The sequence below is a fragment of the Oenanthe melanoleuca genome, chromosome 1A, assembly GCF_029582105.1.
Source record: "Oenanthe melanoleuca isolate GR-GAL-2019-014 chromosome 1A, OMel1.0, whole genome shotgun sequence".
NCBI classification, from domain to species: Eukaryota; Metazoa; Chordata; class Aves; order Passeriformes; family Muscicapidae; genus Oenanthe; species Oenanthe melanoleuca.
The window spans coordinates 23,777,682-23,789,474 of NC_079334.1; the positions used below are offsets into that span (position 1 = coordinate 23,777,682).

The 11,793-nt window shown below is 51.3% G+C and overlaps 2 protein-coding genes across 3 annotated transcripts in view; both read left to right on the top strand.

Annotated features, from left to right (window-relative positions):
• The window catches only part of MEI1 (meiotic double-stranded break formation protein 1), a 37,749-nt gene extending 33,610 nt beyond the window's left edge, over positions 1-4,139 (top strand). Inside the window, exons 28-31 of the mRNA XM_056512471.1 lie at positions 1,359-1,465; positions 2,275-2,406; positions 2,575-2,684; positions 3,945-4,139. Of these exons, the coding sequence (XP_056368446.1) occupies positions 1,359-1,465; positions 2,275-2,406; positions 2,575-2,684; positions 3,945-3,990 (395 nt within the window). The 3' untranslated portion in view covers positions 3,991-4,139. The remainder of the gene's footprint in view (positions 1-1,358; positions 1,466-2,274; positions 2,407-2,574; positions 2,685-3,944) is intronic.
• Positions 4,140-4,498: 359 nt separating this feature from the next.
• On the top strand, positions 4,499-11,773 carry CCDC134 (coiled-coil domain containing 134). 2 transcript variants are annotated; one of them, XM_056510578.1, is made up of 7 exons: positions 4,499-4,612; positions 8,028-8,145; positions 8,942-9,063; positions 9,270-9,354; positions 9,598-9,779; positions 10,021-10,092; positions 10,455-11,773. In XM_056510578.1, exons 2-7 carry the CDS (start codon positions 8,043-8,045, stop codon positions 10,578-10,580), a joined length of 690 nt encoding a protein of 229 aa, XP_056366553.1. In that variant the 5' UTR covers positions 4,499-4,612; positions 8,028-8,042; the 3' UTR covers positions 10,581-11,773. The 2 variants fall into 2 exon arrangements, with proteins under 2 accessions (XP_056366553.1, XP_056366545.1); XM_056510570.1 differs by lacking the exon at positions 4,499-4,612 and adding an exon at positions 4,742-4,948.
• Positions 11,774-11,793: the final 20 nt, after the last annotated feature.

Here is an 11,793-nt window from a genome sequence, read left to right on the forward strand (position 1 = left end):
AGTCCAGGTGCTGGCTCTGTTCTTAAACCAGAAAGTTCTCTGTACCCTGACCTGTTCAGTTGTTTAAATACTAATAGAGAATGGAATGGAGTGAATGAACACCCAGCAAAAGGGACACCAGTACGAGAGAGGAAGTGGTTGGATAAAGATGTAATACTGCTGATGAATGACAGCCAGTAGCTGAAGGGAGGTTATTAAAAGGCTGTTTTTAAAAAAAAAATAGTTATGGGGAGGCTCTGCTGATTTGGGATTAAACGAATGAAATGCTGCTGCAGCAACAGCTGAACCTGTCACTTTGGCTGCTGTGGTGCTGAAGTTCATAACAAAAATAACAAGAGTCTTCTTATTCCAAGCAGAATGAGGGTCATAGCTGTATTTGACTGAAAGATGCAAGAGCACTAGAAAGAGTCTGTTCTGGACTCTGCCTCTAGGAGTTGACTCACTTGAGGCTTTCTAAAACCCTGTTTTGGTCCAGAGATATTTCCAAATGCACAGAGCAGGCTCATGCACAGTGCTGGTACTCTCTCATTTTCCCCAGATGAAAGATATCTCCCAAATATTTTACATTATTTTTCAGTGTTGTTTTCCTATAGAAAAGATTATTGTATTTTCAATAGGGAGGTTATGTGACTGCCAGTGGAAACTCTGGTGAGTTGCTACAGTATAACAAATTATATCAGCTGATCTATTTGTCCATCCCATGCTCCTAACCTGTAAAAAATACAAGGTAATAACATTTTAATTTCAGCATTCAGTGAAAGACTTCATGCCATCAGAGACTTATGGCCTTGCCTAATATATGTTATGTTATGTTATCGTGAATGTTCTTTAGTAAGAACATTTTCTCTACTGACTGCATTGTCATCATCAGCCTGACTGGTCCCCATAGTCTGCTATCTGATGCGGATCCAGGCTCAGTTTGTTCAGCTCCAGTTATAGGGCTTTCTTCATTAACCAAAGGGTATTCTGCAGCTAAATAAAAACTGAGGTCAGGAGAGTTGTCCTCATATTGAAACCAGAGGGTATTATTTTTAAAACCCCAGGCTAAAGATATTCCTTCACTGTTTTATGATGTGCACCCCAGGAGAAGATTTCTCTTCTTGTACCAGCAAAGCTGGACAATACGTATTTTCTGCTTTGAAAAGCTATTAAGCTTTTGTCCTCTTGACTGAACTCTTGTCCAGAGAGTGACAGATTAAAAAGCAAGTAAGAGCAGTGGAAAATATCCCCTCAGTGTTTCACAGCATGAGATCTAGGAGAGAAAACTTGGGGTCAATATTGAAGACTGTCCTTAGCTGGGTTCAGCCTGTCAGTTGGGCAGTTTTACAGCTGTCTTTGATTGACTTCTTCTCTCCTAGCTCTACACGTTGCTTCACAGCCGTGGCACCGATTCCTGCTCTTCACACTACTCAGTGGGGGCCAGAAGTCCTTTCTGCAGCCAGAAGTTCTCAGGCTGATGACTTTGGTGAGCAGCAGAAGGTTGGGCTGTTCCCCATCTTTCCCAGTATGTTGGTACAATGCACATGGGTTGGTTGTTGGTACTTAAACTGCTATGCCGCACAGTCTCTGAGACTGCTGTGGATTTGTCTGGGACTATATTCGTGCCCTGTATTAATAATGATACTTTGAAACGAACTTCCACACCCTGCAGAAACTGACTGCGGTCAGTGAGCCCCTCCTGTTCTTCTGGTGTTGGTAACATTTATTTATATCATTTAGGACCCCTGGGGAGGAGAGGGGAAACTTGCAGAGAACATGCAACTGCTGTTACCAGTCAGGGAGCAAGCTGGCTGCTTGGTGTCACAGCTTGTCTCCCCTCTCGACCTTACAGACCTGACTTTTCAGGGCAGGAAGTTAGTGAAATACACTACCCTGCTGTATATGGGGTTTGTGAGCTGGAGGGGGAATGTTGTCCTACCCAGAAGAAATACTGAAGATACAGCCCTCGTGGCAGTGAATGAGAAGAAGGGGTTATTCCCCTCCAATTATAAGAGGGGGTCTGTAAGTACTTGCTGTTCTTATTTCAGTTTTAAAAGGTTACATCATTTATTTTAGTTCCTTCCCAGCTTAAAGCAAAATAAGTCTGGCTATAAATCAGAGCACCATCAACATAGATACTTGCACTGGTTCCATTAGAAGTGGTATAAAAATCAGGCCTGTGGTTAAAGGTGCTGCAGTAATGGTGCATAGAAGAGGTCCTTGCAAATGATGAGTCACTGTTGCACACTGTGGGTCTTCTAGTGTTTAATGTCTCTTTTTTTTCCTTTGTTCAAGTTTGTGAGATATAAGAGCAACAATATTATTTCTCAAAAAGAAATTAGCCAGATTATTCAAGAGGCAGCAGAAGCCAACATAGGAGAGCTGTCTGAGGCCACATCTTGTGCTCTTCACCTCTTCCTTTCTCAGGTAAGAGAGCAGTGACTTAGGAAAATGGGAAGCGAATCCCTAGATATTTGCTTTGGCCTTTGAAGATCTCATTGCTCTGTGTGGAGATGAGGGAGAGAGTATGAAGGAACAAGCCCAACAATTTTATGTTGTTCTGGAAATAATTTTTTTTTTTTTCTAATGCCTCAGCTTCAGAGCAGTCATTACCAGGTGGAGCCAGAGCAGTCAGGGATCATTCAGACCTTGCTGGATCGCCTCTTGGGACAGAGGACCACGTGTGTAAAGCATCAGGACATTGTGTATCCTTTGATAACTGATGTGTGTGGCAGGTGTATTACAGGAAGAAGGGATAGTTAGTCTAATGCTCCTCTCTTATTCCAGCTGAAGGCAAACAAAATTAAAAACTCTGAGTGGTTTCTACAGTTGGCTAATTTTGGGATGAAAGACTTCATCATGTCCTAATCTGAGAAGACATTTCAGAAATGAGGAGGCAATTGGGATTAAAGATGAGTCTGTGTGCTGGGCTTGCATTCATCTATAAAGCAGAGGTGGTCTGATGGAAGGGGGAGCAGGCTTGGGAGTCTCTGGCTTCAAAGCAGTAACAATCCCTGTATTGATTTCCCTAGAGGATGAGCTATAAGTTATTCTCTGTTTGCATGCCATCTAGTGCCAGTATGCCCATGAAGTAGTGGAAACTCAAGTATTACTCAGGCACTTTCAAAATGCAGAGAACATTTGGGAACCACTGAGTGGAGTTACCAGGTTTCTCTTTGGGCCTAGAGTCCACCTCTATGAACTAAATCCTCTTCTCTGGTGATGGAGGCAGGGGCCACTCCCAGATGCTTTGTGGAGAAAGAGGGAACGTGATGCAGTATTTGGTTTTTTCTTAGATTTTTTTTTGCTTTCCTGTTTTCATCATGCTGCATTGCCTCAAATATGTAGCAGTGATGGAAGTGGCCATGGCAGTGATTTCCCGTGGGTGTGGGGACTTCCTTCACTGTGGGGCACTGTCATCAGTCATGTGTAGGGTACATGGTGGGTGAGGTGTTTGTCCTGTGAGGAGTAGCTTGTCCTCATGCTTACCCCAATGTGATATTACTGCTCTGTTGTGGGGCACTCAGAGGGCAAGCTGTCCTGGTGGAGGCCATTGAGCCCCTCTCCACATTTTGCTTCTCTGTACAGGGATGAAGGAATTTGGATGGGAGGTTTTGTTACATTGCTAAAGTTACTTTTCATTTCTGACTTTTTTCTTGTATTAAGAAACCTTCATATCTTGGTGGTTAGGAAGGATCTTAGATGCACTTGAAGTGCAGCAGTGGGGCTGCATGAATAAGATAGTCATGGACATGGAAGACAAAATCCTCTGGTTACAATGGAGCTTTGACTTTTCTCCAGGTTTACCTACACTGATGTTTGTCACATGTGTTAGGAGTGAGGTTCCATGGCTTGAGGAGGGTTGGTTGAGTAATGAAAACCTCCTGTCACTGATATGTCAAATGTGGGAATTCCCATAGCATGCATACCTTTCCTTTGGTTTCCACTCATGGTGTCAATGATAGATGTCTAGGAAATGTGGCAGTGTCCCTCTCACACATTGGAGATTGAAATGAAAAGATACAGTCCACAGAAAACAGGAACAAAGTAAGAATCTAGGAGACCCCAGTGGGTAATAGGGAGAAGATGGACAAAGGAAGTGCCTTGTTGCTCATTTTGAGAAAAAGGTTTGTTGAAATTAAAAACTTCTGTTACTGAAACGGCTCAGTTTCCCCTTCTGTGCGGGATAAGGCTTGGTTGATGCCCTTCATCTATCAGAATACAGACCTGCCTGGGGAAACGACGTCTTACAGGGATGCTGTGGAAGAGGTGCTCTGCTCACCCGCCTTGGCTGATGGGGCTACGGGATGGTCTCTTAGCTCTGGGCTGGAAGGGCGGTGGGGGCTCAGCCAGGATCCCGGGGGAAGTGGACACTCTACGTGTCCCATAGGGATGAGGAGGCTTCTTCCAGGTCACGAGTGACCCCCTCCACTACAGCCTCAGTCCCCGCTGAGCCCCCAGTCCCTCCGAGTGCCCGGCGGTGCGTGGCCGGTGGCGGTGCCGGGGCGGGGCGGGGGCTCAGGAAGTGACACGGCGGGGCGGAGCGGCGGCGGCAGCAGCAGCGGCGGCAGCAGCAGCATGGCAGCGCGGCTGGCGTGAGCGCCGGCCCCGGCACCTGGCACCCGGCCCGCAGGTGGGGACCGCCCGGGAGCCATCCCCGCCCCGGGGGGGCAGGAGGGAAGGGCGGGAGCAGCCCTGGGGGAAGGGGCGGAGGTGGCCGGTGCTCCCCGAGCGAGACCCGGGAGGGGCCGTACGTGCCGGGCAGCCGGGGCGGCCGATGAGCGGGGCGGGCAGTGCGACCCAGCGCAGCTCCCTGGACCCTGGGTTAAAGGGCTGTGCCCAGGGCTCTGCCTGCCTAGCCGCCTGCTCGCCCCGCTCCTCGCCCCGCGGTTCCTGGGAGCTGCCGGGCCCTCCGAGGGTTCGCATCCTCCCATGTGCCGCCTGCTACGTCCGCTTGACATGGCTTCGGGTGGGTTTCCCGCAGCGCGGCCCGGGTAGGCTCGGCTAGTCCCCTGTGCACTCCACCGTCCCTGTGTGAATGCCTTTACTTTCAGCTTGCGGGAGAATCCCCATCTCCCCGTGCCAGCGGCCACCCGAGCTCCGCAGGGTGCTTCTTGACCCCCTCCGACACGACGGGAGGCACGAGGGTGGGCTGGGATGGACCCATTCCTGCTGGAAATCACAGCAGAAAATCGGGGCTCCCGAACTCTGTGGTACGCGATCTTCTGGGCTTGGTGGTTGGGAGACTTTGGAGACGAGCAGGTGTAAATGGCCAGTGCTGTTTGAATTGAAGCAGCTGGTCCTGTAAGCCCCGTATCGATATGTCCTCCTAGAGGAGTCTGAGCAGTGGTGTTTCACTTCTGAAGCTTTTGGTTCACCTGTATCAAGAGATTAATCCTCATCTGGTTGTTGGAGGAGCGCCTTGGGAATGGATTCGTGGGGCAGGGAGTTTTCATTCCTTGTTTTGCCACAGCATGGTCCTGGTGAAGAATGACGTTTTTCCCCCTATATTTCAGTGCCTGCAGAGGGGAAATGGGGGGAGGGGGGGGTCATGCAAATGTTTCTTCTGGGAACCAAAGCGTTGCAGCATGGCTCTGCCTTGCTAGCTCATTAAGGGAATAAATCTCAGGGATGCTTGATTCAGATGGGGCTCCTGCAGGAAAATTTATAAAGTAATTGAAAACATTTTAATGGGAAGTACTAACCATCTATTACATGGCATCTGTTGTCATGTCTTTGAAAAAACGCATCTAAATTAAGAGGTTGGGAGACAGTGAGACAGACTGGTGGGCTTGCTGTTGAAACAGCCAGCTGGCCAGGGCTGCAAGGCAATGTTGGTGGAAACTCCTTTCCATCTGTAGCATCAGGCCAGGCCCTGCTCCCTGGACTGCTCTGGGAGCATCAGGCAGAGCTGTCTTTGGCAGAAATCAATTCAGGGAAGAGCAGGGAGGGAGGAGAGGAGTAGATCCGCAGTATTTCTGTCTCATCTCATCCCTCAGCGGGTGTGAAGATGAGAGTTTGTGGGGAAAGCATGGAGGAACATCTGCAAGGAGGTTTGGTATGTCGTTACATAGTGTGGCCTGGAGAGGAAGGAATGTCCTCTGCTGTTAAAATGGAGTGAAATTGCCAGGGCAGTGAAAGAAAATAAATCTGAGGTGGTCCCACATGGCATCAGCAGCCCCACTTCCCTGTGGCTGAGAGAAACAAGTGGGCCCCTGCTTCATTTTCACAGCATGTTTTAGCCCTGATGGACAATGGCAAATAAATAGCTTTGGTGTGAGAATGAGTCCCAGCAGATCAGATGAAAAGGTGATGGGCTTCCAGCATGGCGTGGTTCTCTGGTCCTCTACTTCTGACTTTGTCCCATGGGACAATCTTTAGGGCAGGTGTAGGAGGATCTGAACACATTTGCATTGAAAACATTGACCATCTCTACCCCAGCATCTGCTGTTGTGTCTCTGAAGAAGCGCATCACTGTTTCAAGACTCGGAAGCAGCCAGGCAAGCTGCTGGACCTTGTGCTGCAGCAACTGGCTGGTCAGCAGCTGCTTCAGCCAAGAGCTGTGCTTTGCTCTGCTGCTGCCTTGAACAGGTTTTTTTGCAGCTCATCTTCCCACTTGTAGCACCTGTGGAATATCCTCCAGCCACCCAACTCCAGTGTTGGAAATGGGGAATACAGCAGCTGCTGACCTAATCAGGCATGCTGGGACTGCCACAGGCAGCATAGCAGATCTGTTGTGGGCAGCATTTCTGTTCTTTGCCTTCCAGCCTGGTCTGGAGGCCACTGGCTACCTCCAGTGTCTCTTTCCAGTTCTCCATGAGCATGGCAAATAGCCAGCCTAGTCCTTATGGTGGTATGTCTGATCCCAGGGGCAGACAAGAGCCTGGGTCCCAGGGCAGTCACTCTTTGTGCTTTTGCATTGCTGTACTTCCTCCTCCCCGAGAGCTTGGGAAATAGTGAGCAGCTGTGGGGGGCTCTGCAGAGGGAAGACCTGTGCCACCTTGCTGAGCCAGGCCCTGGGTCCTTGGTCATGGTTTTTGGCAGGATGAAGCAGTCTCTTGGAAACTGACCAGGCTGGTAGGTCCAAAAGAACATCTGTTTGCCTGGACTGGAGAATTTTCCTCACAGCCTTGGCTTGTTGGTGTGCTTTGGAAGAGCTGGAATATGGCTTAAGACTCACACCACACCACAGTGGGAAGAGGGGACAGATCTCAAGCCTGGCATGGGGATTTGTGCTGCTGTCCTGACTCTGCGCCATGTCAGAAACATGGGGTGTGTTGCTGAGCCCACACCAGGAGCAGCCAGGTTTTCTTCAGTAATTCTGGTTGTATTTACTCTGGGCTGTTCCTTTCCAGGGGTATTGCCTTTTACAAAGTAGAACAGAAAAATATTTCAGAGGGTTTCTCATGTTTGTCTGACACTGTTCCCCTGCCTTTGCCAGGGGTATGAAGATGCTTGGCTTGGCCATGGCAGGAGGTGCATGGTGGGAACTACTGCTGATTCTTGCAGGACTGGGAGAGCTGCTGGTGCTGCCTGCTTTGCTTATTTCATGGGTTTGGAGTTGAAAAAATTATATTTGTTAAAAAAAGAAAAGCAACAAGAAAAGAACAAGTGATTTGGTGTTAGGGCATTACAGAGACAGGTTTGGCTGGGCAGGCAAACAGACTCAAGAGGGCAGGAGGACTCAAGGCTGCTCTGCCTCGCAAACCCAGGAAAAAGCTAGCTGTTGTTTTTGGAAGAAGGGGTAGAACCTAATTTTTCTGCTGGATCAGTGCTGGGTCAGATGCCTGGGGGCTGACAGTACAGGCAGGTAGAGAGAAGAGGGAGACCAGGATTTCACTTGCAGGGGAGAGCAGGCTGGCTGCAGCATCAACATGTGGCTCTGCTCTGGCCACTGTATCCCTCAGACCTCTCATGGGGACAAGGGAGAGGTGGGCAGGGACCTGGTGCCAAGGGCAGTGTGCCATCTGTTCTTGTCATTGTGTGACTTCTCCTTTTTGGTAAATCTCCTCACTGATCGTTGGTTTTATTGGTCTGTTTTCTTTCAGGCTGCAGAGGCCAACATGGATTTTCTCATCATCTGCCCCTTTCTGCTGGCATTGTTGCTGTCCCAGGGCAGCTTCACAGACCTGGAGAAACAGAGAGTAGACTCTGGCTTGGAAATCTGTATCCTCTGCAGCCTTCCCCTCATGACCACGTATGCATTAATGGCTATGGAGACTGGAGGGAGCACATGCACAGGGAAAGGGTCAGAGACCATGGAAAGGGCACAAGGAAATGGAAAAGAGAGGATCCAGAAACACTGGGAAGTTGCTGCTTTGTCGTTCTGCAGATGGGCTTTAGCCAAGCTGCTGGGTTTGCTAACCAAGTGCCTGGCTTGGTGTAGGAGCAGAAATGGCAGTGATGCCTGGTGTTCTTTCCGCTCCATTGTGCTGGGCACTGAGCACATTTCCCAGTCTGCTTTTGGAATTGGCATCTCCAGCCAGAAGGCAAAGCACACCTGCAAGTCTCAGTGCTTTGAGGTCACCAGCTGGGATGGTGGAAGAGGACTCCTGGGCTTGTGGCACCTAGTCTCCCCTGTGCCACAGGCACTTTTTGCCCATGAGGAGGTGGGCTAATGTAGGCCCTTCTTAGCATACAGCAGCATCCCCTGGTAAATAGGCAAAGTATGCAAAGATAATGAGTATGTGGAGACACCTGAGGAAGGTGGCAGTTCATGTTCCTCTCCAGCCCACCAGCCAGAGCATGGACTGGCAAGTAGAAAGCTCCCCACAAGCTCTCAGCATTGTTAAGGGCCCTGCTGGGGTGTTTGGGCAAGGGGTTCACTGGAAATCTGTGTTTCACCCTGGCTCGGGTGCTGCCCCTCAGACACCTTATGGAGAACTGGGATGGTGATGGGGTGGAGGGGGCAGAGCAGCAGTGTGGTGGGAGAGTGTTGGCAGTGCCCTTGACAGTGGTGCAGATAAGAAGCTGTTTGAGGTGAAGCGCAAGGACCAGATGAATGCTCTGAAGAACTTGATTGAGCTGAATGACGTCAACCAGCAGTACAAAATCATTGACATCATGCTCAAGGGACTCTTCAAAGTAAGCCACAGTGCAGGCTGCACTCTGAGCCCACAAGGGTGGGCAGAAATGAGAAGGGCTGGGGGCTTCTGTGGAGGGTGTAGCAGGTGAGCTTTAGGGCCTGAAGGGAGGGTGTCATGGGGTTTCAAAGTGGGGGAGCTGTGGCAGCACCTCCAGGGTAGAGGGCAGGGCTGGCAGGACAGGGCAGTAACCAAGGGCTCTGGCAGGTGCTGGAGGACTCCCGTGCTGTGCTCATCGCTGCCGATGTGCCTCCTGATGGGCCCTTCCCTCAGGATGAGAAGATAAAGGATGGTAGGTCCTCTCTGGTTTTTACCCCCCTCTTTTTTCTGGTGCTCTGGTGCACCACAGACATTCTTAGGGGATCAGTGCTGGGGTAGGTACAAAACCCCTGTGTATCCAGACCAGACCTGGGCTGCTCCCTGGCTGCTCCCTCTCCCTGGGGACCCTATTGCTGCCTCTCTGACCAGTTCATACTGTGGAGCCTACTGGTTTGCCCTCAGCCTGTGCTGATGGGGCTGGTGGCTGTCCCCACAGCATACTCCCACGTGGTGGAGAACACCGCTTTCTTCGGGGACGTCGTCCTGCGCTTCCCCAAGATTGTGCACCACTACTTCGACCGCAACTCCAACTGGAACAGCCTCATCCGCTGGGGCATCGGCTTCTGCAACCTGACGGGTGTGTTCGAGCAGGGGCCCCACTCCCAGGTCCTGCGGCTGGTACGGCTCTTCCTCCCCTCTGCCATGGCCCCTCTCTGCTGCTAGGCTGGGGGAGTGAGGGTTTTGGTGTTGAAGGAAGGCAAGGCCCCCCATGTCTGGGGGCTGTCCTTGAGCTGAGGGCTGGGGGAAGAGCATAGAGCATAGATGGGAGTGGTGGGAGAGAAGGGGACCCTGCTCACACAGTTGGGGGATGCGAGTGGAAGGCACCACTCCCCAGTGAGGTCTCCCTTTCATTCTGCAGATGGCTCAGGAGCTAGGAATCAGTGAGAAATCTCCCGATTATCGCAATCCCTTTAAAACGGACCAGTCAGAGGTAAGATGGCAATGCTGCTAGTTTGTCTCATGGGCTTCCACATCCATGTTGCAGCTCCAGGCATCTGAGTGGGGAATGGAATGGGTAGCTTGTGGGAAATGGCCAAAAGTCCCTGTCACTGAATAAGCATATCTGAAATGCAAACACTGAATTCCCCATCTGTGGTCTACTTTGGGCACCTGGTGCCCTCTCTTCCTTTCTGTAGCCACCTGCCTTGTGGTCACACTCTGCCTTGTGCTGCATCTGTGCTCCAAGCTCCCTGGACTGCGAGGCTTGTGTGTTGGCTTTGGTGGGTTTGGAGGGGTTGTGCCTGAGGGGCTCTGGGCGCTCCCCCATGCTGACCCCTTGCTGTCAACCCACAGTTTTTCCCCAGTGCTGACACCTTTCAGAAGGCGCTGCGGGATGAGGAGAAGAGGAGGAAGAAGGAAGAGAAGCGGAAGGAGATCCGCAAGGGCCCACGCATCTCCCGCTCACAGTCGGAGCTGTAGCATGCTGGGACTTGGTGCCTTGCAGTGGGGGTGACACCACTGGGACACAGAGTGGCACACTCCCTTCTCGGCAGCCTTGGGCCGGTGCCTGGCCATTCCCTTTCCATTTGTGCTGTGGGTTTTGTTTTGTTGCCTTTCGTTCTTGTTCAGTGGAGGTTGGCTGGTGGTGCTGGTGGGTTGCCCCAAAGGGGCTAAATTGGGATACCCTTTCCACAGAGGTAAAGCACAGACGTGACAGCACCAGGGCCGTCCGCTGGTCAGGGTGTTGGATGCCTGTGGGGAAGTAAGGGACACACCTCTGATGGAGCCCAGGCATCCTTCCTTACTGCAGCACACCCCACGCTGAACGTGCCTCCTCCAGCACGGGTGGGCTGGGAGATGTGTCACACCAAACAGCCTCATGAGCAATGCTGCTTCTCTCAGTTTTGCTTTTCGTTTTGTTGAACGGGTGATCTCATTGGCACCCCCCACTGGTTTCTACCTGGTCTCTGCACAGCTGCTACCTCTGCCAGATCAGACCTCCCTTTTTCCCAGTGGCTGTTTCACCGAGCAGCACGCCTTTTATTGTCCAGACATAATTGAAAATGCCGATGGCAGCTGTTCCTGGCCGATGGCATCCCGTGGCCACCACAGGTCATTCCCGAACACAGGCAAATGCCCGGTGAATTTTTGGACAGGAGGAATTTCAGTACTTGGCCTCTTTGTATCCAGTGGGTTGCTGTAGTGCATGCAGTGCTGATGCTGAAGATGCTGGGGAGCCAGTCCTGAGCCTCTGAGAGCTTGTCCTGCAGCCCCTGCTCCATCCCTTGTCTCCGGAGCTCATACTCTCTAAATGAGTCCCGAAGCCCCTTGTCAGGAGACAGCCAGACGAGGGCATGAAGTGGTCGCAGGGCCGAAGTAGGGAGGGAGCCAACCGAGGGGCTGCGACCCTCCACCCGTGGGGGAGAGGTGAGGGGCTGGCCCCAGCACCCGGCACGGCCACGCTGTGATTCCTGCCCTGTGCCGATGGCCGCGCACCAGAGCAGCTCCTTCCCCGAGGAGCGGCTGCTCTGTGCCGCCTGGCGGCATCGCAGCTTTTGAGGAAAGGGAAACGTCCTCAATTTTTTAATAGCAGAGCCAAGTTCCCTCCAGTGGGGGGAAGGGGCGGCAATGGGCGCATTTGGTTGTTCTTGAATAAAATTGACTTTGTTATTTTTTTTTTAAGTAGAAGAAT

What these genes read in the sequence shown, in the direction of transcription:
- CCDC134 (XM_056510570.1), top strand. Translation starts at nt 4,757, where the DNA reads ATGAGCGGGGCGGGCAGTGCGACCCAGCGCAGCTCCCTGGACCCTGGG. An exon ending in ACTCCCAGGTCCTGCGGCTG is followed by an intron (nt 9,780 to 10,020) that starts GTACGGCTCTTC and finishes TTCATTCTGCAG; the next exon opens with ATGGCTCAGGAGCTAGGAAT. An exon ending in TTAAAACGGACCAGTCAGAG is followed by an intron (nt 10,093 to 10,454) that starts GTAAGATGGCAA and finishes GTCAACCCACAG; the next exon opens with TTTTTCCCCAGTGCTGACAC.